Here is a 27,272-nt window from a genome sequence, read left to right on the forward strand (position 1 = left end):
GCAGGGGAGATTGTGCAGGTGAGGGAGGCAGGAGGAGGGTTGGTGACGACATGGGGAAAACATCAATGAGGAGTTTGAGGTCTTCTATCGATCTGAGCCCAAGAGGGAGGACATATAGATGGGACATTGTTCGGATTGGTTGTGTTTCTGGAGATGGAGAATTTGAAGAGACAGGAATTGGAAGCACCATTGGGCTTGCAGGAGATAATGGAGTGTGTAGAAGTGATGCAATCGGGGAAGGCACCGTGGCCGGATGGCTTTCCGGTGGAGAGTCACAAAGAGTTTTTGATAGAGTTGCCGCACCATCTCCTGGTTTTACACAATGATTTGTTGGCATGGGAGGAGTTGCCGGCCACACTTATGCAAGCTTCTATTTCTTTGATCCCAAGGAAGGAGAAGGACCCGGCAGAGTGTGGGTCTTACAGACCCATCTTCCTATTGATTACAGATGTGAAGGTGTTGGCGAGGCTGTTGGAAGGGTGTGTGCCGGATGCGGTCTCAGACGAGCAGACAGGGTTTGCTAAGGTTCGGCAGGTTCAAGCAACATCAGGAGGCTGTTGATTGTGGTAATGACCCGGTCAAGGGGTAGAACGCTGGAGGCTATCATATCAATGGATGTGGAGAAGGGCTTTGACCAGTTAGAATGGAGGTACCCGTTTGAGATCCTGAGGAGGTTTTGGTTTGGACCGACATTTGTTTAATGGGTGCGGTTGCTGTATGCAGACCCCACGGCGGGTGTGAGGATGAACATGGTGAATTCAGGATATTTTAGGCTGCATTGGGGAACAAGGCAGGAATGCCTGTTTTCCCCTTTGTTGTTTGCATTGGCTATTGCATCAGCCATTGCGCTGCGAGCTTCAAGAATCTGGAAGGGCATTGTAAGGGGAGGTAGGAAGCATAGGGTGTCACTGTATGCTGATGATTTATTGCTTTATGTTTCAAACCCACTGGAAGGGGAAATAATGGACCTACTAGGGAAGTTTGGGGCATTGTCTGGGTATAAACTGAACGTGGCAAAAAATTAGGTATTTCTGGTGAATGCACAGCGGAGTGTAAATCTGGGACCCTACCATTCAAGCTGGCCAGGATAAGGTTTCGGTCTCTAGGTATTCAAGTGGCCCATGACTGGGCCATAATTTGTAAATGGAACCTGGCCAGTCTGGTGGAGGGGTCAAAGTGGATTTGAAGAAGTGGGATGCCCTGCCGCTGTCCTGGTGGGGAGGATACAGACCGTGAAGGTGAATGTTTTGCCAAGGTTTCTATTTGATGGGGGGGAAAGAAAGGGTCAGAATGGGTGCAGGTGAAGGAGGCCTCAAGTGTGGCTCAAGCTTGAGGGCCCTGGCAACGGCCCCGTTCACATTATACCTGGGTAGACACACTGTCAGTCCCATTGTTGTGTCATCTCTTGAAGTATGGAACCAGTTGAGGTGGCACTTTGGTATAGGGAGTATGGCTGTACTGAACCCAATATGTGGGAACCACAGGAGGGATGGATGCAAGGTATGGATGGAGTTTATACGCGGAAGGCATAGAGCGGGTTAGGGACCTATTCGTGGAGGGGTGATACGCAAGGCTAGAAGAATTGCAGGGGAAGGTCGAGCTGCCATGGGGAAGCTCAGATATTTACAGCTCTGGGATTGTGGATGCAAGGAGAAGTCCTTGTCTCTCAACTGTCAAAGCGCACACTGTTGGATAAGTGGATAACTCAGGATGAGCAGGGGCTGGGGGGGAGGATTGGTGACTGGCTGGGGGGGGGGGGGGGGGGGGGGGGGGGGGGTACCTGGAGTGAAATTATGCACTGGATAAATTCGATCTCACTCTGTGCTAGCATGAGCCTCATACAGTTCAAGGTGATGCATAGGGCCTATCTGACTCAGGCTCATACGAGTGGGTTTTTCCCAGAGGTGGAGGATGTAGGCGAGAGATGAGGGAGGGGGCTGGTGAACCGCGCTCATATGTTTTGGACGTGCACAAAGTTGGGGGGTTTCTGGGCAGCAGTTGCCAAGACTCTGACAGAAATGGTGGGGTGAAGATGTCGCTGCGCCTTTGGTGACCATGTTTGGTGCTTCGGACCTGCTGGGGGGAAGGTGGCCAATGTCGTGGCTTTCGCCTCTCTGATTGCCTGGCAGCGGAACTTACTGAGTTGGAGGTCGGCAGCGCCGGGGGGATTTGTGTGAACGTTTAAAAGAGAAGATGAAGTTCACTCTCAGGGGGTCGGAAGAGGGGTTCTATGTAAGATGGAGGCTCTTTCTGTCCTGAATGAAGGATCTATTTGCCGCAAGTTGCTGTAGTTTAGGGGAGAAAAAGGGGATAATTGACAAACTGTTTGAAACGTGTTTATATTTGGTTGTTGTTATTGAATGTGTTTGGAATAAAATATTTGTTTTAAAAATGGAATGATCTGGTGTTCCTGATCTGCAGTCACAAAGAAGGAATGGAAAGTGGTTGAAGTGAAATGTCTAAATGCATGAGGAATTCTAATAGTCAGATCTGCTTAGTAAGGCCAATGGAAGAGTTTGGCAATTAAATCCTCGCAGAGAGACAGTGAGTAAGCTCTGGAAGGAAACAGAGGAAAATTAAAAAGAATTCCTGAGAGCTGTGCAGGCATAATAAGCCAAACGGCTTCTTTCTGCGTTGTAACATTTCTGTTACAATTCTGGCTTGGTCCCAGGAAAACTGAAAATATGTTCACAATCCTGGAAAGTATAAGAAACTCTTGTATGGAAGTAAAATGGAATGGGATGTTGAGATTTTCAGGTTTCAATATAAAATATAGTATTTATGATAAAATACAGTAAAAGTTTTTGTTTAAAAAGCGAAACTTTGCGGTGCAATTTCCTTCAGTAAATAATTGGGGGTTCAAAACTTTTCTCTTGACATAAATTGTCTCCCTCAAGATCATAACGAGCCACTAACTGTAGATATAGGTACCACGGATCAATCTGACGTGTACCAACTCCCACATGCTGCAGCTGCAACACATCACCCACCCTGCCATCTTTATTGTGTTTTATTTAAATAATTAGGTTTCAAGTTTAGAAATGCCATTCAACTGTTATCTTAGTTATATTAAGTAGTTTAACAAGTTAAGCTATTTTTGTAAAGGACAACGAAGAATCCACACCATGTTTGGTCAAAACAAAATTTACTTTATTTTAACAAACTATTATGTACAGCTCCAGTACATCCCAACTGGGTCTTCTCTAGTCGGTGCCTTACTGCCAACTCTACACAAAGCCAAGTATTGTTAAGGGTCCCCTGTCCCTTATCGGGGGAGCTTGTACTCGGCAAGATCCACAGGGTTGTTAATCATCCCTATCCTGTAAGATAGGTGCAGGTTATAACAGTTATAAATTTGATGTACCCCCAATACCAGTTTAAACTCCAGTCCCTAGAGGAATAAATTCTGAAAAACTTGCCAACTAATCATCGACCAGCCTAATTTATGCCTTTGAACACTCATTCGCTACTGGAGGCTAAAGTAAAAAAAACTAGCATCTCCTTCCCCCTGTGCTCTGAATTCCCACCTGTACCAAATTAGCACTCGTTCCTCATTGCACTCAGCTCTCGTCGTCACCACTCATTTCTTCCACTTTTATGTCTATGCATCAATTTTGGGCAGAATTTTACTCTCCCCCTGCCAGGTTCTGAGGCTTGGGGGACTGAATGGAACAGCCTGAACCCAGGCACAATTTCATGCTCGGGTGGGCAGGGCCTCAGTCTAGAAACCCATCTATTAAGGCTCTAAAGTGGCCCAGCCTCTGGCGGGAGCGGGTCGGGTGGAAAATGATAAGAGAGCCAATCCATGGTTTACAAAGAAAATTAGAAATAATATCCGATCCAAGGAAGAAGCATACAGATTGGTCAAAACAAAATTCAGCTCTGAGGATTGGGAGCAGTTTAGAATTCATCAAAGAGGGACGAAGGGAATGATTAAGAATGGGAAAGTACAGTACGAAAGGAAGCTTGCAGGGCACAAAAAGACTGACACTAAGAGTTTCTATAGGTATGTGAAGAGAAAGAGGGGCTGTTTAGCTCACAGGGCTAATCGCTGGCTTTGAAAGCAGACCAAGGCAAGCCAGCAGCACGGTTCGATTCCCGTAACAGCCTCCCCGAACAGGCGCCGGAATGTGGCGACTAGGGGCTTTTCACAGTAACTTCATTTGAAGCCTACTCGTGACAATAAGCGATTTTCATTTTCAAAGAGAATTGTGGGCCCCCTACAGACAGAAACCTCCTTAAGGGGAATGCATAATAAGGGACAAAGAAATGGCTGAGCAACTGAATGCACACTTTGGTTCTGTCTTCACAAAAGAGGACAGACATCAGGGGCGGGATTCTCTGACCCCCCGATGGGCCGGAGAATCACCGGGGTGCGGCATGAATCCCGCCCTGCAGCCCCGTCGCCAGCTGCCGATTCTCTGGTACCAATTTTTCAGCGACAGTGGGAACCCACGGTGGCCAGGCCAGCGATCGGGGCCCACCAATCCACGAGTGGGCCTGTGCCGTGGGGGCACTCTTTCCCTCCTTGCTGGCTGGTGTAACGGTCCGCCATGGCCGGCGCGGAGAAGAAACCCCCTGCACATGCGCTGGGATGACGCCAGCACATGCTGCACTCCCGCGCATGTGCCAACTCGCGCCGGCCGGCGGAGGCCCTTCGGCACCGGTTGGTGGTGCGCCAAGCCCTTCGGCACCGGCCGAGCCCCCGAAGGTGCGGAGGAGCCCGCACCTTCCGGGCGGCCTGACGCCGAAGTGGTTCGCGCAGATTAGGGGAGAATCCCGCCACAGATACCAGAAATGCTGGACAATGAAAGGTTTAGTGAGAGGGAAGAACTGAGGGAGATCAACATTAGTAGAGAAATGGTGCTGGTGATGGGATTGAAGGCGGATAAATCCCCAGGGCCTGAGAATCTGCATCCGAGAGTGCTTAAGGAGGCGGCTCTGGAAATAGTGGATGCCTTGGTGGTCATCTTCCGGGATTCTATTGACTCTGGAACCGTCCCTGCAGATTGGAGGGTCGTTCACGTCATTCCCATATTCAAAAAGGGAGGTCGAGAGAAAGCAGGGAATTATAGACCAGTAAGCCTAACATCGGTAGTGGGGAAAATGCTTGAATCCATTATCAAGGACTTCAGAACAGAACATTTAGAAAGCAGTGGCAGGATCAGTCAGAGTCAACAAGGATTTATGAAGGAAAAATCACGCTTGACAAATCTGTTGGAATCCTTTGAAGATGTAACTAGTACAGTCGACAAGGGGGAGCCAGTCGATGTGGCATATTTGGACATAAGAGATTATTGTGCAAAATTAAAGCGCATGGGATTGGGGGAAATGTAATGAGGTGGATAGAAAACTGATTGGCAGAGAGGAAACAAAGAGTAGGGATTAATGGGTCCTTTTCAAATTGGCAAGCAGTAACTAGTGGGGTACCACAGGGATCGGTGCTTGGACAATATATATTAATGATTTGGATGAGGGAACAAAATGTAACATCTCAAAGTTTGCAGATGGTACCAAATTAGGTGGGAGGGTGAATTGTGACAAGGATGCAGGAATCCTACAGCAAGATCTGGACAGGTTGGTCGAGTGGGCAAATCAATGGCAAATGCAGTATAATTTGGATAAGTGGGAGGTTATTCATTTTGGAAGCAAAAACAGGAAGGCAGATTACTACCTGAATGGTTGTAAATTGGGAGAGGAGTGTGTGCAGCGGGTCCTGGGTGTCCTTGTGCACCAGTTGCTGAAGGTAAGCATGCAGGTGCAGCAAGTGGCAAAGAAGGCTAATGGTATGTTGGCCTTCATTGTGAGAGGTTTCAAGTATGGAACAGGGATGTGCTGCTGCAATCATATAGCGGCTCAGTGAGGCCGCACCTTGAGCATTGTGTTCAGTTTTGGTCTCCTTCTCTGAGGAAGGATGTTCTTGCTCTCGAGGGAGTGCAGCAAAGGTTTACCAGACTGATTCCAGGGGCGGGACTGTCATATGAGGAGCGATTGACTAGGTTGGGATTGTTCTCGTTGAAGGTAAGAAGAATGAGGGGGATCTCATAAAGACTTACAAAATTTTAACAGGACTAGACAGGGTAGATGCAGGGAAGATGTTACCAATGATGGGTGTGTCCAGCACCTGGGTCACAGTCTGAGGATTCAGGGTAAACCATTTTGGACAGATATAAGGCGACATTTCTTCACACACACAGTGGTGAGCCTGTGGAATTCATTACCACAGGAAGTAGTTGATGCTAAAACTTTGAATATATTCAAGAGGCGGCTGGATATAGCACTTGGGGACAATGGGATCAAAGGCTATGGGGAGAAAGCAGGATTAGGCTATGGAGTTGGATGATCAGCCATGATCGTGATGAATGGCGGAGCAGACTCGAAGGGCCAAAAGGCCTCCTTCTGCTCCTATCTTCTATGTATGTATCTATGTAAATGGCTCAGCACCCTTAAAATTCTACCCTATATATTGCTTCCATTGTATGATAATAATTGTGTTTATCCAAGTTCTACCTGAGGTCAGAAAATATTTGCAGCTCACAGAAAGCTGTACTTTCATGGTCTGCAGTGAAATATGTGGCCTCAGTTATGTAAATTACCTGCTTTATCACCTGATTGAACAAAATGCTTTAATTTTATTGTAACTTTGTCATTTCATCCAAATTTGATAATAAAAGTGTTACTTGGACATGATGAATTCCTGAGCGGAGAGAAGATTTGGGGGTGCAGTTGGGGCTGGTTTAGCTCAGTTGACTGGGCAGCTGGTTTGTGATGCAGAGCAAGACCAACAGTGTGGGTTCAATTCCCGCACCGACTGACGTATTAATGACGTATTCGCAACCTTTCCCCTCGCCTGAGGTGTGGTGACCCTCAGGTTAAATTATCCCCAGTCAGCTATCCCCTCAAAGGGGAAAGCAGCCGATGATCATCTGGGACCATGGTGTACTTACTCCCTTAGCAGTTACATATTTTCCTCAGGTATGCAGATGGGCACATTTCAAGAAGAAACACAACAAAAATAACTTGAAACACAACGAAAATAAGTTTGGGCCAGTCCCAAAATTTCTGCAATTGAGGACGACTTTGGGGAAAATCCAAGGAATATCCAGGGATATGAGATGTATAGAATTGTACAGAAGAGCAAGTTCTTTGAGCTGTATTTTTATAACTGCCAATATAATTGCTCTGTTAAGTTGTGCAATCTAATTTTGAAGTTTAAAGCCAGATTTATTTTTAGGAGATAACACCCATGCAAACCTGCAACAAACATTAATCAAATACAGACCAGGAGCCCAAGTCCTACACAAAATATGTTTAGGGTGACAGTGCCGTAGTGGTATTGTCACGGACTCGTAGTTCAGAGCTCCAGAATAATGATTTGGATATCGGGTTTCAATGGCAGATAGAACATAGAACAGCACAGCACAGAACAGGCCCTTCAGCTCTCGCCGAAACCAAGATCAAGCTATCCCACTCCCTGTCATTCTGGTGTGCTCCATGTGCCTATCCAATAACCACTTGAAAGTTCCTAATGTGTCCGACTCCACTATCACAGCAGGCAGTCCATTCCACACCCTAACCATTCTCTGAGTAAGGAACCTACCTTGGACATCCCTCCTATATCTCCCACCCTGAACATTATAGTTATGCCCCCTTGTAACAGCTACATCCATCCGAGGAAACAGTCTCTGAACGTCCACTCTATCTATCCCCCTAATCATCTTATAAAGTTCTATTAAGTCGCCTCTCATCCTCGTTCGCTCCAAAGAGAAAAGCCCTAGCTCCCTCAACCTTTCCTCATAAAACCTATCCTGCAAAACAGGCAGCATCCTGGTAAATCTCCTTTGCACCCTTTCCAATGCTTCCACATCCTTCCTATAGCGAGGTGACCAGAACTGCACACAATACTCCAAATGTGGTCTCACCAGGGTCCTGTACAGTTGCAGTATAACCCTGCGGCTCTTAAACTCAAGTCCCCTGTTAATAAACACTGACACACTATAGGCCTTCTTCAAGGCTCAATCCACTTGAGTGGCAACCTTCAGAGATCTGTGGACATGAACCCCAAGATCTCTCTGTCCGCCACATTCCTCAAAACTCTGCCGTTGACCCTGTAATCTGCATTCAAATTTTTTCTACCAAAATGAATCACCTCGCACTTATCAGGGTTAAACTCCATCTGCCATTTTCCGGCCCAGCTCTGCATCCTATCAATGTCTCTTTGCAGCCTACAACAGCCCTCCATCTCATCCACAACTCCACCAATCTTGGTGTCATCAGCAAATTTACTGACCCAGCCTTCAGCCCCCTTCTCCAAGTCATTGATAAAAATCACAAATAGCAGAGGACTCAGCACTGATCCCTGTGGTACACCGCTGGTAACTGGTCTCCAGTCTGAAAATTTTCCATCCACCACCACCCTCTGTCTTCTATGTGATAGCCAGTTACTTATCCAATTGGCCAAATCTCCCTCTATCCCACACCTCCTTACTTTCTTCATAAGCCGACCATGGGGAACCTTATCAAACACCTTACTAAAATCCATGTATACGACATCAACTGCTCTACCTTCATCTACACACTTAGTTACCTCCTCAAAGAATTCAAGATGTTGGAACTTAAACTAAATAAAAAATCTGAAATTAAAAGTATAATGTTATCATTGTCATAAAAACCGATCTGGTTCACTAATGCAACTTTAGGGAAGGAAATCTGCCATCCTTTTTTAAAAATGAATTTTATTATAAACATGTATCAAAACAGGTTACAGCAAATAGGAAATCTACCGTCCTTACCTGGTCTGGCCGAGATGTGCCTCAAGACCCACAACAATGTGGTCGTCTCTTAGCTGTCCCTCTGAAATGGTCCAGCTAATCACTCAGTTCAAGGGCAATTAAGGATGGGCAACAAGTGCAGGCCTTGCCAGCAATACCCACATCCCATGAAAGAATGAAAAACAATGTTTGGACAGGCTCAACTCATTTGTGCACTAAACTGGTGATTTCACTTCGAAAAATATAGAAAACTTCAAGATAGTAAAATGGAAGAATGGATGTGAAAATGGGATGAAGTCAGAGCTGTCGTTTAGATTAGTAGGGGGAAGCTTTAGGTACCTGGGCGTCCAAGTGGCACAGGAATGGGACCAGCTGCATAAATTGAATCTGGCCCGGCTGGTGGACCAAATGAAGGACGATTTTCAGAGATGGGACGCATATCCGTTGTCTTTGGCTGGGAGGGTGCAAACGGTGAAGATGACGGTCCTCCTGAGATTCCTATTTGTATTTCAGTGTCTCCCCATCTTTATTCTGCGGTCCTTTTTTAAGCGGGTCAACAGAGTGATCACAGGCTTCGTCTGGGCAGGCAAGACCCCGCGAGTAAGGAAGGTAATGCTGGAGCAGTGTCGGAGAGAGCACGGGCTGGCGCTGCCAAATTTTAGTAACTATTACCGGGCGGCGAATTATAGCCATGATCAGGAAGTGGGTGGTGGGGGAGGGATCGGCATGGGTGCATCTGGAGGCAGCTCCAGTTTGGGGGCATTGGTAACTGCGCCTCTGCCATTCCCGCCGGCACAGTACTCCACCAGCCCTGTGGTAGTGCCGACCCCGAGAGTCTGGGGGCAATGGAGGCAGCATGTGGGAGCATCGGTTTGGGCCCCAATCTGTAATAATCACTGTTTTTCCCTGGAAAGTATGGATGGGGTTTCCGGTTATGGCGGAGAGCAGGGATTGAGAGGATGGGGGATATGTTTATAGAGGGGAGCTTTCCGAGTATGAGGGCGTTGGAGGAGAAGTTTGGGTTGGCGAGGGGAAACAAATTCAGGTATCTGCAGGTGCGGGACTTCCTTCGTAAACAGGTGTCAACCTTCCCACTCCTACCGCTAAGGGGGATTCAGGACAGGGTAGTTTCCAGGGCGTGGGTAGGAGAAGGGAGTGTCTCGGACATTTATAAGGAACTTATGGGGTCGGAGGAGACGCCGACCGAGGAGCTGAAGCGCATTTGGGAGGAGGAGCTGGGAGGTGAGATAGAGGATGGTCTATGGGCGGATGCTTTGAGTACATTCAATGCGTCTGCAACGTGTGCCAGGCTCAGCCTGATACAGTTTAAGGTTGTTCACCAGGCTCACAGGACAGTGGCCCGGATGAGCAGATTCTTTGAGGTGGAGACAGGTGTGCTGTCATGGGATGTCCACATGTTGTGGGCATGTCCAAAGTCCAAAGAGGAGATTTTAGCAGGGGTTTGCAGACGTCATGCCCACGGTGTTAAAAACAGGAATTTAAATTAGAGTAGGAGGCAATAAGGGTGGAACCTGTACAAGAGGTAAATGGCTTTTGCACTATGTTTATGGTTTCATGTATGTTGTTTATTTTGTTGTTGTTATTATACCAAAAATACTTTAATAAAATGTTTATTTTTTAAAAAATGGGATGAAGCCACTTTGTTGGGAAACGTATGATAGAAATTTAAGCAGAAATGGAGACTACATCAGTTGTGTTATTTTCCACTTTTCTAGCAGATGTGTGTGATCTGAAAGAACTTAACATTCTTAGTGGGCAGTAGCACACTTAGTAGCACAAGTGGATCTCATTGTGGCTTCACAACGCCAGGGTCCCAGGTTCAATTCCCCACTGGGTCACTGTCTGTGCGGAGTCTGCACATCCTCCCCGTGTCTGCATGAGTTTCCTCCGGGTGCTCCGGTTTCCTCCCACAGTCCAAAGACATGCAGGTTCGGTTGATTGGCCATGATAAATTGCCCTTAGTGACCATAACGGTTAGGAGGAGTTATTGGGTTACGGGGATGGGGTGGAAGTGAGGGCTTAAGTGGGTCGGTGCAGACCTGATGGGCAGAATGGCCTCCTTCTGCACTATCTTCTATTGACAATTGGAAATGTTTCAATTGCCTGTACCAAGATTTAATTTGTCAATGAACAGATTGAAGTTCAGAAGGATTAAAGAAATAACATTTTTAAAGTCACAAACTAATATAAATGTTCAAACGATTACGGAATACATGGCAATTAAATGGAAAATTACACTTTACTAGCTAGCTTACCTCAATTTTCTCCCATACTTCGCTGTTATTCTGTTTCCGCTGAATATCTTGCTGTAGTTGTTGAATGAGAGTTGACTTAGGAGGATCACTATCCAAGGCATTCTTTGGCATCTGGGTTAACCAATGGTGTGGGAATTGGGGTATAATGTTATGTTTCACATCTGTTTCTGCTATTGATGACTCATCATCCGACTGGATATTGCTGAGTGGACCTGATGCAATGCTGTCATCCAAAGAGGAAGCTATATCACTTGAGGAAGCTGGGGATGTTGTTCCAGTTGTGGGGAGGTATTTTCTGTTCTTTCGTCCATTGTGAAATAATGGGTCTGCCTCGGTCACTGAATTTGCTTCTGATAGCTCCCAATCTTCAATGTTCTGAAGTGCTTCGCCTGTGGGCGAAGGTGACAACATCTTTGTCAAATTCTCCAGCTTTAAAGCCAAAACTTCAGCTTCCTTCAGGTGAGATGGAAGAGCCAGATATTCATTCGATCCAAACCAAATGTCACCTTTAACATTTTCAGTGGTTTGATTTTGCCTTGAATTACTCTGTGTCCTTGGTTGCTGTTGCAGCAATGATACTGTTGGAATAAAACCAGGAGAATCTGCCCGGGTTACACTTTGGGGAGAATGTAAAGGCAACTGTGCAAATACTGATTCACATGAACCATGTTTGACAGGTGTCTGCTTTTTATAATCACTATCAACCACCTGATACTGATATCCTGAGGACATATTTGTTGGTTCATTACTGTCCTTGCACTTTAAAGCCAAACGGCGTGAATTAAATGAATCAGAACTATTATTATTTTCACCAGTTGGTAATTTTATATGTGGAGGACAGCATTGTTGTAAACTATTACTTTTAAGCATGGTACCTGGCTGATATGGGCATGTCTTGGTGGACAATAAGGAAGTGTCATCCTGTACTTTTTGCACAGAAGAACTGGTACTCTGTGCTAAAGATTCTCGATAGTATTGTCTGGGACTCCTTGCAGACTCTTTGTTGGATTGCCTCAGATCATGAAGATCATACGACTTCCTAATAGCTGAAGACTTTATTTGATGTTGGTCATAGGTTTTGTTCGGGCCTAAAGCAGTCTTTTGTAAATTACAATGAGAAGGAGAACTCAGGTATCCATTATTTGTACCACTTGTTTTGTTTAACTCATCATATGAGTGACTGACAATAGCATTCGTGGAGCTTGGATAGGATGAAGCCAAATCCAGCCAAAGTCTAGACCTGTCTGGATGATCAAAAAGCGAAGGTGTACTTCTGCTCATTTCCGCATTGTGCGAGAGAATAGAAGGGGGAACTCTGCAGCAGCTAACATCCAAATCATCTTTTGAAATTTCATATAGGTACAAAGCTCTTTTGGGTAAGGACGGTTGTGTTGGAGACTCTTCATTGTAATTGAAACAATCTTTTATTGGTCTTTTTGGTATGGAGTTTTCACAGTGATTACTATTTGCACTACAGGAATGCACTTGGACATGTCTCCTGGGCTCCAGATCATCAATATTGGTGTGAGAAAATGCCTTCTGTTTGGAACGCTTAGTAATTCCTTTTTGGGTTTGTGTACACTCCGCAGGACAAGGCTGAGACAGGGTTGGATGGTTTGTTGATTTTGATGACAACTTGGCGTTTGTCGAGCCTTTCTTATCCATGTGATGATCTGTGAGGGATAACTGACTTTCATCTATTGTCTCAATTTCTTCGTGCCTGGAAGTGGAATGGTCATTTGCCACAGTAAGTAGCCCCATACTGCGAACCAACTCTGGAAAGCTTTTTTCTAGATCAGCAGAGTTCCAATGCCCAAAAGGTTTTGGTTTAGCCCTGGTGGCTGAACTGGAGGTCATGGTGGCCTCGGAGCCCCAGGGCACGTCTTCACTTGGACTGTAGTCAGACAGTTCAAAGGCAGTGATCCCACAATCCAAAGAAAAATAGTCTTGAGAACATTTAATGGTCAGCTGACCTGCATCATCAACTTCAGTCAGCGAGTCCAAACACGTCTGCAGAAAGAAAATTTCAAAAAAAAAAACCTTGATAAAATAAATACACATTCTGAAATCTGTCACCATTCCAGTGTGTCTTCTCAATTAATATTTGTGCTGCATATCAAAACGTCACATACAACAAGGCAACACAGCACTAAATACACAAAATATAGAAATGTGAAATGAAGGTATAATGCCTTAAAAAAACATTGTGGATTTTGTCACGATAGGGAGATACTAGAAATATGAGTTCAGAAATGGCGCCCAAAAATGAAGCAATCTGAAAGGTTTAAGCAGAAAGGAAAACTGCCAGCAGCAGAGACAAAGAGATTAGCCCATACCTAGCTGAGTCACAGGCTCCCATTCAAACCTACCCTCGTTGGGGAATGCATTATGTGATTATTATAAAAATTGTTATTAACAATAGGGGAGATCAAGCAGTAGCCATCCAGAACAAGATAAAAGACAGGACAGGCAGCTTAACAAGGTCAACAAATATATTACAGACTAGGAATGTTATAGAACATAGAACATAGAACAGTACAGCACAGAAAAGGCCCTTCGGCCCTCGATGTTGTGCCGAGCAATGATCACCCTACTCAAACCCACGTATCAACCCTATACCCGTAACCCAACAACCCCCCCCCCCCCTTAACCTTACTTTTTAGGACACTATGGGCAATTTAGCATGGCCAATCCACCTAACCCGCACATCTTTGGACTGTGGGAGGAAACCGGAGCACCCGGAGGAAACCCACGCACACACGGGGAGGACGTGCAGACTCCACACAGACAGTGACCCAGCGGGGAATCGAACCTGGGACCCTGGAGCTGTGAAGCATTTATGCTAACCACCATGCTACCATGCTGCCCTATAAGGAGAAGAAGCCCATATGATTGAGTGGTCTTCGTGGCTTCCAACAAATCAGATGATAAATTAATAAAAGATGCAAAACTACAAGAGCTGTAAAGTTGAAAAAAGTTTGGGATGGACACGGAGGTCCCAGATAGGGGACAACATGGATGGTTAAGCACAGAAAAGGTGCGTCCTGCTGGAACTTATAAGGCCCAAGCCACGCTGGTGGTACAAGGCTTTGCAGAAAACCTGAGTGATCACATGTAGGGGTAAATTCACCAACGGCAGGAAAGGTTATTCTGAAGACCTTGTTGGCTCTGTTAGCCACAAATGTTTGGGAATGCAAGTCAATAGATATTAAAGCTGCTTTCTTTCAGGGACATCAGCTTGAAAGAGAAAGTTTTCTTTGTCCTCCAAGTGAGGGACCAAAGACAGGAAGGTACTCTGGATGTTAAATAAATGTCCGTATGGGTTGAATGACACCTCCAGAGTTTGGTATTAACAAAACCAATTAAAGTTGGGCTTTCTTCAGTTGAAAGCAGACCCTGCAATGTTTTATTGGCACCATGGAGGGAAACGTTTGGGCATCTTTATGATGCATGAAGATGATTTTCTGTGGGATGGCAGTAGCGAATTTGAAAATACTCTTATTAACGGACTTAGAATGGAGTTCAGTAGGCAGCATGGTGGCGCAGTGGTTAGCACTGCTGCTTACAACACTGAGGACCCGGATTAGATCCCAGCCCTGGGTCACTGTGCATGTGGAGTTTGCACATTCTCCCCGTGTTTGTGTGGGTTTCACCCCCGCAACCCAAAGATCTGCAGGTTAGGTGGATTGGCCATGCTAAATTGCCCCTTAATTGGAAAAAAATAACTGGGTACTCTAAATTTATGTTTAAAAATGGAGTTTAAGATTGGAAGTCAGGCCTCTTGTGCATTCACACACACTGGGTTAGAAATCGGGCCGAGTGTTTCACATGTCACTAAAAGTCAGCAGCCTTCCTGGGAGAATATTTACCCCAGAGCAATTACTCATGGTCAGGCCTCACAAAAGGCTATGAAGGCTTCTAAAAGGGAAAAAGAGGAACTCTGTGGCTTAATTGGCTAATACTGTAGCTGAATTGGCTAATACTGTTGCTTCACAACGGAACGGTCCCGGGTTCAATTCCCACTTGGGTCACTGTCTGTGCGGAGTCTGCACATTGTCCCCATGTCTGAGTAGGTTTCCTCTGGGTGCTCCGGTTTCCTCCCACAAGTCCCGAAAGACGTGCTGTTAGGTCATTTGGGCATTCTGAATTCTCCCTCTGTGTACCCGAACAGGCACCGGAATGTGGCAATGAGGGGCTTTTCACAGTAACTTCACTGCAGTGTTAATGTAAGCCTACTTGTGACAATAATTAAAATTATTATTATTAATGAAACAATTTTGATGTTTGATTTTGATGTTTTAGAACTAAGCAATAAAATAAATAATCCTAAAGTTGATAAATTGTTCGAGTAAATAAAACATGAGTGAAATTAAAATTGAAGAATTGTGTTTTGAAATTCCCATCTTTAGGTGAGGTGAGACAACTGAAACGGATTGTTTATAGTGACGCACCTTCTGCTAATTTCAGTGATGGCTTTTCGAGTGTGGGTAGATTTATAATTTTTCTGCTGGGGAGAAAGGTAAATGTTGCCCTTTGGCAGGGGAAACTAAAAAGATATGAAGAGTAGGAAAAAGTATAATGGCAGGAGAGACACTGCCCCTCGTGCATGCAGTAGATACAACACCTTTATATCCAGGATCGTGACAGAAATTTTAAATTGAACAGGATATTCAGCAACAGCACCTATCGAATGTCACATAGACAATAAGTCTCTTTGGGAGAATGTCCACTCTAAAAAATGTGTAAATGAAAAGAGACTATGGACTGACACAGCGAGCCTAAATGGGTTGATAGCAGTTACCAATGACAGTTTGAGGAAAAAGAGGGGGTAGCTCAAAGAAATCATTAGAAATTATTAAAGAGGGGTATATTTTCCGAGAAGGAAGTGAGTGGAAAAAAAACTTTCAAGAAGGTGGAATAGGGTGCATTTATTGCAGAAAACAATATGTACTTTTGTTTCATGTTATATTGTGAATTAAAAGATAAACTTCTTTTTCTTCAAGGCAGGAGCTGTTCGGAAAGGGTTAATGTTCCCAGTACAGAAGCTGGAATTCAGGTTTCGATTGTTCAACAAGCTGCACTTATTGTTGAATAGACTGCACTAAATATTAAAGAGATACAGGTGGCACTGTGGTGTTGCTGGAGAAGTGATTGCTGAACACAATAAACTTGGAGTCAAAGAAGTCAAGACCTGCTTTCTAGTTCTTATTGTACAGTTGTCATCGGAGCTCAACAAGAGACAGGAACTCTGGGATATTCCAAAGTTTAAACGGACAAGGTTTCACAGTGACCTTTGGCACTTTGGGGCAGCATGGTGGCACATTGGTTAACACTGCTGCTTCATAGCGATAGGGATCCTGGTTCGATTTCGACCTCAGGTGACTGTGTGGCGTGTGCACATTCTACCTGTGCCTGCATGGTTTTCCTCCGGGTGCTCCAGTTTCCTCCCATAGTCCAAAGACGTGCAGGTTAGCTGGATTGGCTGTTCTAAATTGACCCTAGGTGGGGTTACAGGGATAGGGTGAGGGATTGGGCCTAGGTAGGGTTCTCTTTCAGAGGGGTGGTTTAGACTTAATGGGCCGAATGGTCTCCTACTGCACTGAATGATCTACGTTTTGAAGAGTCAAAAATGGTTGTGTGCATTGTTCGAAAGAGTGGACTTGTCTTTGAATGCCTTTGCAACAGTTAACAAAGGTTAATTTAAAAGTGGTGGGAGAAAAGTTAGAAATAGATTTGAAAGTACATGCTAAAAAGTTAGAAATTGTTGAGGTCTTAGCTCAACATTTGAACCTCAAGGAAGAAATAGGTAGTTCTAAAACGCAGGTTGAGTTGACTCGGGCTCAATTGTAAATGAAGCAACTTGAATTGGAAAGAGAAGAAGAAATGCAAAAACTTGAAAAAGGGAAATGCAAAACTTGAATTAGAATTTCAAGAGAGCAAAACCAGGAAATCTGAACTGGATAGAGAAAGGTTTTGAGTACAAACAGGGAGCAGCAGGCAAAGATGACTGTGGGTCAACTTTAATTCCTGGTTTTGATTTCGCAAGGAATATTTGTCTAGTGTGTAAATTTAGTGAGGCAGGGGTTGAAATGCATTTTCATGAAAGAATAAAGAAAAGTACAGCACCGGAACAGGCCCTTCGGCCCTCCAAGCCTGCTGTGAAGTTACAATGGTCACAAGAAATTTGGACAATTGTATGACAAAGCGTTTTTGTTTTTAAAATGGTTAATGCATATAAGTTGTTGCAGAAGTTTTTCAACAAAATTTAGAAACCTGAGGCAGAGAAAAAATTAGACTTTTGTGGAATCTCCGAGAGAAAAAGGAAGGGATTCTCCGTCCAGTGATGCCGGAATCACGAAACACGATTGAGTGGAGAATCGCGTGTGAGGTAGAAATTGTGGCCGGTGCCCAAAGCAAGCCATGCTCTGGTGCCTTGACAGCGGCGTTAATGCGTTCTATTACGTATGCACAGTAAACGCCATGAGCATATCATTAACGGGGCTGACCCAGTATTCTCCGGAGCTCCTGCGATGCTCTCCGCCTGTGCCAGGATGAATTGCCGATGGCGAGCTTCACTTGTGGTTTTAAAATCGGGACCAGGCACATGGCTGCTGAGGGAGAGAGAAGGCTAGCTGTGGGTAGGGGGCAGAGGGTGTGGAGAGAGGGGGGGGTTCCAGGGCTGGGGAGTGACCAGGGGCTGGGCCGTGGGATTGGGGTGACTCCTCCAGCACTGGGGTGTCCAGGCACGGACCGCCATTGCCCACCCCGCTGACCGCCCACCATGGCGTGGGCTTGCACAGAGTGACACCGGCTATATGGGTACCTCCACCCCACCACCCATGCTTGCCACCCCCACCATCCAACAACCAGGTGCCACCCACCCAAGGGGGGCACACACAGTAGCCCCTACAGGAGGACGGCAGATGGAGGTTACAGAGCATACCGCTGGCATGGGACGGCCAGCCACCGGTGCTCCTGCCGGCAGGGACGGGTGGCGGGGCCAGAGGCCCCGAGTGCCGGGCACCGTTGGGGCCTCTGGCCGGTAGAGTGCCAGGGGGAACAGCCAGGTGAGGGTTCAATTCCAGTCTCGGGTCACTGTCTGTGTGGAGTCTGCACTTTCTCCCTGTGCCTGCCTGGGCTTCCTCCGGGTGCTCCGGTTTCCTCCCACAGTCACAAAGATGTGTGGTACAGGTCAATTGGCCATGATAAATTGTCCCCAAGTGTCCAAAAGGTTAAGCGGTGTTACTGGGTTACGGGGATAGGATGGAGGTATGGACTTGGGTAGGATGCTCTTTCCAAGGGCCGGTGCAGACATGATGAGCCAAATGGCCTCCTTCTGCACTGTAAATTCTATGATTCTATGAGAAGAGAGAGGGGGGGGGGGGGGGGGGGGGCATGTGCGGAAGGTTACAGTGCCAGCTAGGGCCACTGTGTAGCAGATGATGGTCCTCCTGAACCTTTATGCAACGGGGTCCTTCCAGGCACCGAATGGAGACCTGTCTGGAATCTCACAGACCTCAGTGCACAGATGCATCCGCATCATCACAGAGGACCTATCTGCCCAGTCGGCACATTTAAATGTGGAGCGAGCTCACCAGGATGCCCGGGCAGTGGGGTTCGCCGCCATTAGCGGGATGCCCCAGGTTCGGAATGTAAGCAACATAATGCATGTTGCCCTATGTGCACTGGCCCATAACGGGCCAGTCTTCTCACACTGAAAGGGGTTCCTATGAACGTGCAACTGGTGTGTGACCATGAGTGCCATATCATGCACGCCTGCACCCGATGCCCAGGCAGTGTTTAAGACACCTTCATCCTGGCACCCTCAACGGTTCCTAATACTTTCAAGGCACACCCCCAGCTGAGGGGTTGACTCCTGGGTGACAGGGGATATCCGCTGCGATCGTGGCTGATGACGCAGATCCAGAGGCCACAGACCGATACAGAGACCTGCTACAACAACACCTATGCAGCGACCTGGGCGTGATCGAGGGTGCCTCGGCATCCTGAAGTTGTGGTTTGGGTGCTTGGATCGCTCTGAAGGAGAGTCTCCCCACATTGTGGTGGTCTGCTGTGTCCTCCTCAACATAGTGCAGCAGAGGGGCAAAGTGCTGGGGGAGCAGGCTCAGTGGTGGGCCTTGTTCGACAGGGAGGATTGCGAGGAGGGCTTGACATGGAGCAGGACATGGGGCCTGGGCAGGCACAGAAGCCGCACAATGTGTGCATCAGGGCTGGCGCGCACGAGACGCCCTAATCACCTCCAGGTTCACTGACTAGGAGACCTGGTCACTGGCACGGACATCCCATCCCACCCCCCCACCCATGATCACCCATCCTACACCAAGCTCGGCACGCACCTCCGCGCCCCCCCCCCCCCCTCCCCCCACCCCACCCCGCTCCGTGATTCCTAGCAGCAGGTGCAGACGCTGGATTGGCAGTAACAGCGGGTCTGGTCCATGGCATGGAGGATGATGATATCCCGCTCTGTGATGAGCTCTGGTTCTCCGCATCGTTTGACAACATCTGCAGCCCATGGCTGCATTTTCCACCGTCCACCGGGTGATCCCTGCAGGTGAGCTACCATTCCAACACACGGTCCGACTGAACCCTTGGAGTGACAGAAGTGGGGACGTGGTGGGTTGTGTGGGGGGGGGAGGTTGGCAGGGTTTGGTCGAGAGGGAAGGGGAGTGGCAGGGTACCTGTGCAATGTGCGGTGTCCAATCTGGGGGCCCAGCCCATTTGCCCATCTCTCCCCTCATCCACCCTCCCTCCCCCTGCCAAGAGCCCCCCATGTGGCACCCCACCGTCCTTCCCCCACAGCGCCCTCTTTGCAGCCAGCTCATCCCAGCCCAGCTCAACCCATCCCTCACACCCTTTTGAATGAGCATCGAGGCAGGCTGGAACATTTGTGCAGTGTTCATTTAACAAAGTACAAGTGAACATCAATATAAATGTTTGTGCCCCAGCCCCTAACTCTGACCTAAGTGGTGCACCCGCGCCATCTTAACTGGTGTCTACCTTTCTGGCCCTAATGCTATGTCTATGTGGATCCCCAGGCGATACATCAGGAGTGGAGGCGGCCTGTTGCGAATCCTGTCCTGTGTCCTGGATCCCTTTTGGCTGCTGTCCTCTGGAGCTACCAGGCCTGGATGGGCCCGGCTATTGCTCAGGTGTCCCAGGTGATGTGCTGCCACCCTGTTCTTTCCATCTCCCCTTTGGACGTGCCAGGGACAAGGGGAGTGGGTGGATTCCGAGGTGCTATAGTGTTCCAGCACTTTCCTGTGGGAGTTGCCAGCATGGTCCCCATCATCACCACCTCCCTCGGGGTGCCCATTGGTCCTCAGGCTACTCCATAGGACAGGAGTGCAAGGAGCAAACTCGGGGGCTACCCCACCAGCTGGTGCTGCTAGTCCTGGAGGTCCGCTCTCATCTAGTGATCATGTAGCATAGGGACTGAGCCACTTCCCTCTGGGACTGTGCCGGATCACTCAGTGACTGTGCCACCCCCTCTGGGACTGTGCCAGATCACTCAGTGACGGTGCCACCCCCTCTGGGACTAGTGGTCAGCCAGCGCCTGGGCAATATCGACGATGCCCTCAGCCATTACCTGTTGTGAGTGGGCCAAGCTCAGGAGCACCGCTGCAATGTCCAGGTGGCGCTGGTACAGAGCTGCCTGTTACAGGGAAGCCCTGTCCCTCGGCCACCGTCTGCATAGAGAGCCCAATGCCTGGGCATCTTCCCCCATTACCAATACCTTCACTCTCCAAGGCCTCCACCGTGGACACCAGCCATTTGGTGGTGTCTACTGCATCTTTTGCCCTCAAACACCACACCCTTCGGGCGGGGAAAGGCCAAAACAATCCACCTTGAGCAGGAGCCACCAAATGTGCGACCAGTCACGCCAGTCGAAGTCCCCTCACCATCTTAATAACTGAATACCACACAAGTATGTTGTCACAACACTGAAATCAATGAGATTTTTTTTCAAACGATAACTTGTATGAATATTCAGATCCTGCACAATAAATCAATGTGGTGTTGAATCTAATTACAAACTATGAAGTCATTTATTTGCAGTTGAGGAAAATCTCGAGTTCCCTTCCCTTTAATTGCATACTTGAAGTTTTATGTGAATTGATTCCAATCACTTATCTGATTTAAATATGTGCATAGCACATTTAATTAACTTCACATCATCTTCGATATACACACTTGTGACGGGCAGCAGAACTTTAATACTGTTCTACAAGACATGGCAAAGAACAGTGATAAAAGTGGAGGAACATGTTCCAGGGCGGCACAGTGGTTAACACTGCTGCCTCACAGCCCCAGGGACCCTGATTCAATTCTAGCCTCGGGTGACTGTCTGTGCGGAGTCTGCACGTTCTCTCCGTGTCTGTGTGGGTTTCCTCCGGGTGCTCCGGTTTCCTCCCACAGTCCGAGGATGTGCAGGTTAGGTGGGGTTACGGGGATAGGTAGGGTAGTGGGCCGAGATATGGTGCTCTTTCAGAGGGTCAGTGCAGACTCGATGGGCTGAATGACCTCCTTCTGCACTGTAGTAATTCTATGGTTCACATTGCAGTATTAAAAATAATAGTGGTTCACATCTTTTATATTTGTTTTTTTAAAGTTTTATTTCAGATGGCCACGAAGAATAAATTATTTTTTTTTTCTTCATGATACTTTATTCCAAGTTCTATTATCATCATCAAAAAATAAAGAAGGCTAAGTTAATCCAACTATTATACCTTATGTAGCTGCAACAATATGAACATATGTTAAAGGAATAGGTTTGACTGGCTGTGGTGGCTCGAGACATGCACTGGATGCTTCCAATAGTTAACAAAAGGGTTTATCGATGAAAGGCAAAGGCAGTTAGTTAACAGGCACAGAACATTGTACAACAGGTCTTTACACTTCAGCTCCCTCGTCCACACTGACTAGGGACCTGCTCCCAAGGCCCTATGCAATCTTCCTATTGATAGGAGTTTGTGTGCTGCTACACAATTGACCCCATAAAGGGGCCACGCTACTACATCTCTCTTCCCTTAGGTCTCTTGAAACACTACCCCAAACTCAGTACATCATTTACAATGGTTAACAGATACACCCAAGGAAAGAAAATTCATTGGTCCAGAGACGTCTGGGTCCTCGCGTTCCATAGCCCAGCCACAGGCTCGGCATTCGGTCAGCACAAGTGATTAGCACTGTGGCTTCACAGCGCCAGGGTCCCAGGTTCGATTCCCTGCTGGGTCACTGTCTGTGCGGAGTCTGCACGTTTTCTCCATATCTGCGTGGGTTTCCTCCAGGTGCTCCGGTTTCCTCCCACAGTCCAAAGACGTGCAGGGTAGGTTGATTGGCCATAATAAATTGCCCTTAGGTTAGGAGGGGTTATTAGGTTATGAGGATAGGGTGGAAGTGAGGGCTTAAGTGGGTTGGTGCAGACTTCTGCACTGTATGTTCTATGTATTCTTTTGGACAATCGAGTGGTCAATAGTCAATGATAGTTCAGGTGAACCAACCTCACTGGCCTCGACAAGCACAGCAGGTTGAACATAAATGGGAGTCCCTGGCGTCATTTCGCTAGAGCGAGTTACAGAAATATTCACAATGCTCACTGGACTTGACGACTCCATGTCAGGGGTCGACACACCTCGACTCCTCAGGTGGTCAATATGGTTTTTGATGGTCTTCATAAAACATTGACCACAAAAAACACTGGCCTTGACTGAGCCACAACCCATCCAAGGTGAACCGACAGAGAAGTTTCAAACCAAAGGAGAACTCCCACCCAAAACGATCTATCACCTCTCGGCTCTGACCACTGACTCTTTAGGAAGGCCTGACGTGTCTCCAGCCTCCCCGCCACATTTGGAAACACAATCAGGTTCTCAACCAACGGCCCATGAGCAGCTCAGCTGGTGTGACCCTGTGGTTGAATGTGGGGTTGAGTTGTACAACAACGACTTCCGGTGGTGCCCATGGTGTGAGTGGTCACACACAGGGCAGCTCCCGCTTGAAGGCACAGAAAATAGCTCTTTTTACCAGGTTTTGGGTGGGATTTTGCTGAAAAGGTGTAGGTGAAGGTTGGAGGGGTAGTTTCCCCCAGGAGTGGTATGCCTGCTAGTTATCAAACCCAGCAGAAAACAGTGAGAGACCTGGCTAAAGAGTTGGAGGAGGCCTGTACTGCAGCAACAGCCAGTGTAAGCAAGGCGGCGGGGGAAGGTTTGATGCAAGCTGCATGGCCCCAGATGGAGCAGTTGATGGCTTTTATTAAGGAGGAATTTGGGCAGCAGAGGAAGGAAATGCTGGAGGATCGCTCAAAGGCGATCGAAGGAGCTGTGGCACCCCTGAAGAGTTCTCTGGAACAGGTGGAGAAGTGTTTGGAGATGCAGGGGTTGCAGATTTGAGAGATTGGAGGAGTGATCTTGGACCACTGCGATCGTGTGGTAGGTCTGGAGGCAGAGGTGGGGCTCCGAGGAGACCTCTGTAAAATGTTGAGGGCAAAGGTGGAGGAGCAGGAGAGTACCTCGAGAAGGAGTGGAAGGTGTGAGAGCCACAAGGTACATCTCGAAGATGCTGGCGTGGTTGATGGCGGAAAGGGTGCTAGATTAGGGCAAGCACATAGGTCCCTGAGGCAGAAAGCTAGAGCTGGGGACCTGTCGCAGGTGGTTATCGTGAGACTCCAGAAATTCGTGGGAAAAGAGAAGATTTTGCAATGGGCCAGGGAGAAGCGTTCCTGCAACTGGGAGGGGAATACGGTCAAGATTTATCAGGACATCGGAGCCGAGTTGACGAAACGGCCAAGGCAGTGCTGTACGGCGGCAGATCAGGTTTGGGTGCTCTGTCCGGCTAAATGGTGGGTGACGTTCGGAGGCCGGGAGTTTTAATTTGAGACCCCAGAAGTGGCCGAAGACTTCATTAAGGAGCATGAACTGGGGGAGAACTGAGCGGACAATGCATTTTGTAATGGTTGGGAGCATGTTTGAAGTGGGGGTAGGGATTGGGGGATTTTCGTCCTTTATTTGGAGGGGGGTTGCTGTTTACTGTTAGGATTATAAGGGGTAGTAGGGTGAAAAGTTCATGTGGGGATGGATGTTCCCATTCCCCCCGTCCTGGTTTATGGGGCTGCTTGTGTTTAACATTTATTTTGGAGAAGGCTGCCTGGAATTCAGGAGAAGTCTTGGTTTGTGTGGCGGAGGGCAAGGTCAGCAGGGAGCCTTCCTCCTTGAGCTGAGGGGTGGGGAGGGGGGTCATTGTGAGGTGCCTTTGGCCAGGATCTGCCACGCTAGCAGGTGATGCTGGTGAACAGAAGTGAGGTGGTGGGTTTGGTGAATTATAAACCTACGAATTCACACTGTGTTCCGATATACGTATTGTGTCCTTGTGGGCTCTGTATACGAGCCGTTGCGCAGCTCTGCCCATAGGGGGAGATGAGGAGTTTGTACTGGGCTCCACCCTTGGCTCCGCCCATGGCTCTGCCCATGGCTCCTCCCACTAACTGGAAGTATAAAGCTTTGCAGTCGTGAGCCTGCTGCCAGTTCATCTCGTCGCAGGCAGGCTCTGTTGTAAGATTATTAAAACCACTGTTCACTTCCAATTACGTGTCTTGTGAATTGATGGTCACATCAGTGGGGGAGGAGAAGGTTGAGAATGGCAGCCAGCGGGGGCGGGGGAGGGGTCTCTGCCTGGCCACCAGATGTAACTGAGCACCAACATTTTCATCTCTGTCTGCCCTGGGTGGGTGCTGTACGACTGGTAAAGGAGGATCCCCCTGGCCTGAGGTGGGACGACCACTTGTGATCCCCACAGAGTCACGTCATCTTCACGTCCGTTTGTCCTGACGAGTGAAGTAGGGCCTCAGCTGTTCAGACTTCTCGAAACGCCAGCCAGACTGTATCATTCGTTTGACCTTTGATAGAATAGGGTCTCTTTGGGTCCAGCTGCAGGTGTGCCCTGTGGGCACTGGCAGAGTGTCGAGGGAGTTTAAGGTTAGAATGATCTCCTGGGATACCGGTAGTGGTGGAGTGGTCTTGGGTAGGGGCAGGCAACTTAATGCATCCGCATTAGCAATCTGCATCCAGGTAGGTGCTGAAATTGTAACTGTAAGCTGCCAACTAGGGCTCGTTGCTGCACTCTTGCCGAGGCTATGGGCAGTATGAGCTTATCGTACCTTAACAGGCCAGGAATGGCTGGTGGAATTTGTTCACACCGGGTTTCACTGCTAAGCCCTCCTTCTCAATCTGGGCATGGTTTTGTTCTGCTTCAGAAAGCGTCCTTGAAGCAAAGACGATAGGGCGTTCCCAGCCATTTACCATAAAACAACCCCTACATCCATAAGGGGATGTGTCACAGATCAGCATAATTGTTTCTCAGGATCAAAATTCACCAAGTGTTTTGACGACTGTCAAAGGCTTTCTCTTGAGGCTGCCGCCGTTCCACCACTGTTTCTTCTTTACTAGTTGGTGCCAATGTTGTGGCAAGATCCAAAATAAACCTTCCTTAGTAATTGACCATACAAAGAAAGGACTTAAACTCGCTGACATTTTTGGTGAAGGGACATCTCGTATGGCCTTGACCTTTTCTTCCAATGAGTGCAACCCTGTGGCATCAATGTGAAAACCTAGGTCTGTCACTTCTGAGGCCTGAAAAGTACATTTTTCACATTTTAGGTGGACCACTGCATCAGAAAACCTCTTTAACACTTCCTTTAGGCAAGCCATGTTTTCTTCTGGTACAGTGCCAGTGACCAGCACACCATCTATCCTCGGGGTGAACCATCACCTTGGGAATTTCCTGGAGGAGATTTTCCATTGTGTGTTGGAAGATAGCGCAGGCTGAAGCAATGCCAAACGGCAGCCTGATATACTGGAAGAACTCTTTATTGGTATTGATTGTAGTAAACGTCTGAGACTCTTCATCCAACTCTAGTTGAATCGGCAAAGTCCCTCGTCAGCTTGGCGTAGAGGTCCTCAATTCGGGAAAGTGGATACCGATCGCTCTGGCCAGTTTGATTTACTGGGCGTAATCCCGGTGACCGGAGAATCCCACCCGACGTCAATGGACTTTTCCATTGGTTGCGTCTCACACATGGCGATCTTGCGGTGGGCGGGGTGGGAGAATCCAGCCCATTGTCAGCTCACAGTTCCCACAAATCCTTATCGACCAATCAGGTTTAAGGGCAGGGACTATCAACCATTCTGAAAACTGAACTGACTTGATTATATCTAGACAAATATATGAATAGGGTAGGAATAGAAGGATACGGACTCCGTAAGTGCATACGGTTTTAGTTTAGGTGGGTACCATGGTTGGTGCAGGCTTGGAGGGCCGAAGGGCCTGTTCCTGTGCTGTATTGTTCTATATGCACCTCTTCCAGTCTCTTTAGCTCTGCTTCAACCTGCTGATGCAATCTGTATGGCACTGGTCTGCTCTCAAAGAATTTTGGTGTTGAATCCGGATTCACAAATATCTTGGCTTTTGCGTCTGTAATCCGGCAATTCTTTGTGGAAGTCGTCTTCTTATCTCCTTAGGACATCATGGAGGACATAGTCAGATATTTTGAAGATTTCCAGCCAATTGAGCCTAATCTTTTATAACCAATCTCTTCTCAACAGACTGGGTCCATGTCCTTCCACAACAGGTTAGCTTCCTTCCCGCTGTGAGCCACTGTGATATTTGCTGTTCCGATGATCTTCAAAATGTCCCAGTGTATGTCAAAAGCTTGGCTGTAGTATTCTTCAAGCTGAAAGACTGTGTTACTGCACCCAGATATTGGAAGGTCTGCCCGCCCACTATGGTCAGCAAAAAGCCGCAGTGTTGACTTCCATTTTAACAGGTCTTCCATCGACTGTTAAGATAATTTCACTTGGAGCCATCTTATTTCATTGGACTGCATTCAACCGATGCATTGCATGTTCTTCTTCAGAGCTCTTTCCCATTATGTTCAGTGGTGCTGTGGACTGCTGCTGCTGTTTTTTACTGCATTGGCGCACTTTGCTTCATGCAGCAATGTGGTTGAATGTGTCCCCTTTGGTTGCAATGGAAGTACACACATGCCCAAACATGGCAGGTTTCTAGAGGATGGTTCCCCCTGCAACGATAGCAGTTCACCTCTGTTCGGTTTGACACCCCCATTCTTTTCTCATTCCTTAGGTCTGGTCCGATCCCAAGGACTGTGTCTGGTTCTGCACTGTGCTTGTTGATCCTGCTGTGGACCTCGCAG

The 27,272-nt window shown here is 47.5% G+C and overlaps 1 protein-coding gene across 5 annotated transcripts in view; it reads right to left on the reverse strand.

The window, feature by feature from the left end:
- akap6 (A kinase (PRKA) anchor protein 6) overlaps positions 1-27,272 on the reverse strand; it is a 711,546-nt gene that overhangs the window by 473,613 nt on the left and 210,661 nt on the right. For all 5 annotated transcript variants that reach the window (XM_038781180.1, XM_038781196.1, XM_038781187.1 and 2 more), the window contains one exon: positions 11,048-13,057. In XM_038781180.1, coding sequence (XP_038637108.1) covers positions 11,048-13,057 — 2,010 coding nt within the window. The remainder of the gene's footprint in view (positions 1-11,047; positions 13,058-27,272) is intronic.

The sequence above is a fragment of the Scyliorhinus canicula genome, chromosome 2 (genome assembly GCF_902713615.1).
Source record: "Scyliorhinus canicula chromosome 2, sScyCan1.1, whole genome shotgun sequence".
In the NCBI taxonomy this organism is placed as follows: Eukaryota; Metazoa; Chordata; class Chondrichthyes; order Carcharhiniformes; family Scyliorhinidae; genus Scyliorhinus; species Scyliorhinus canicula.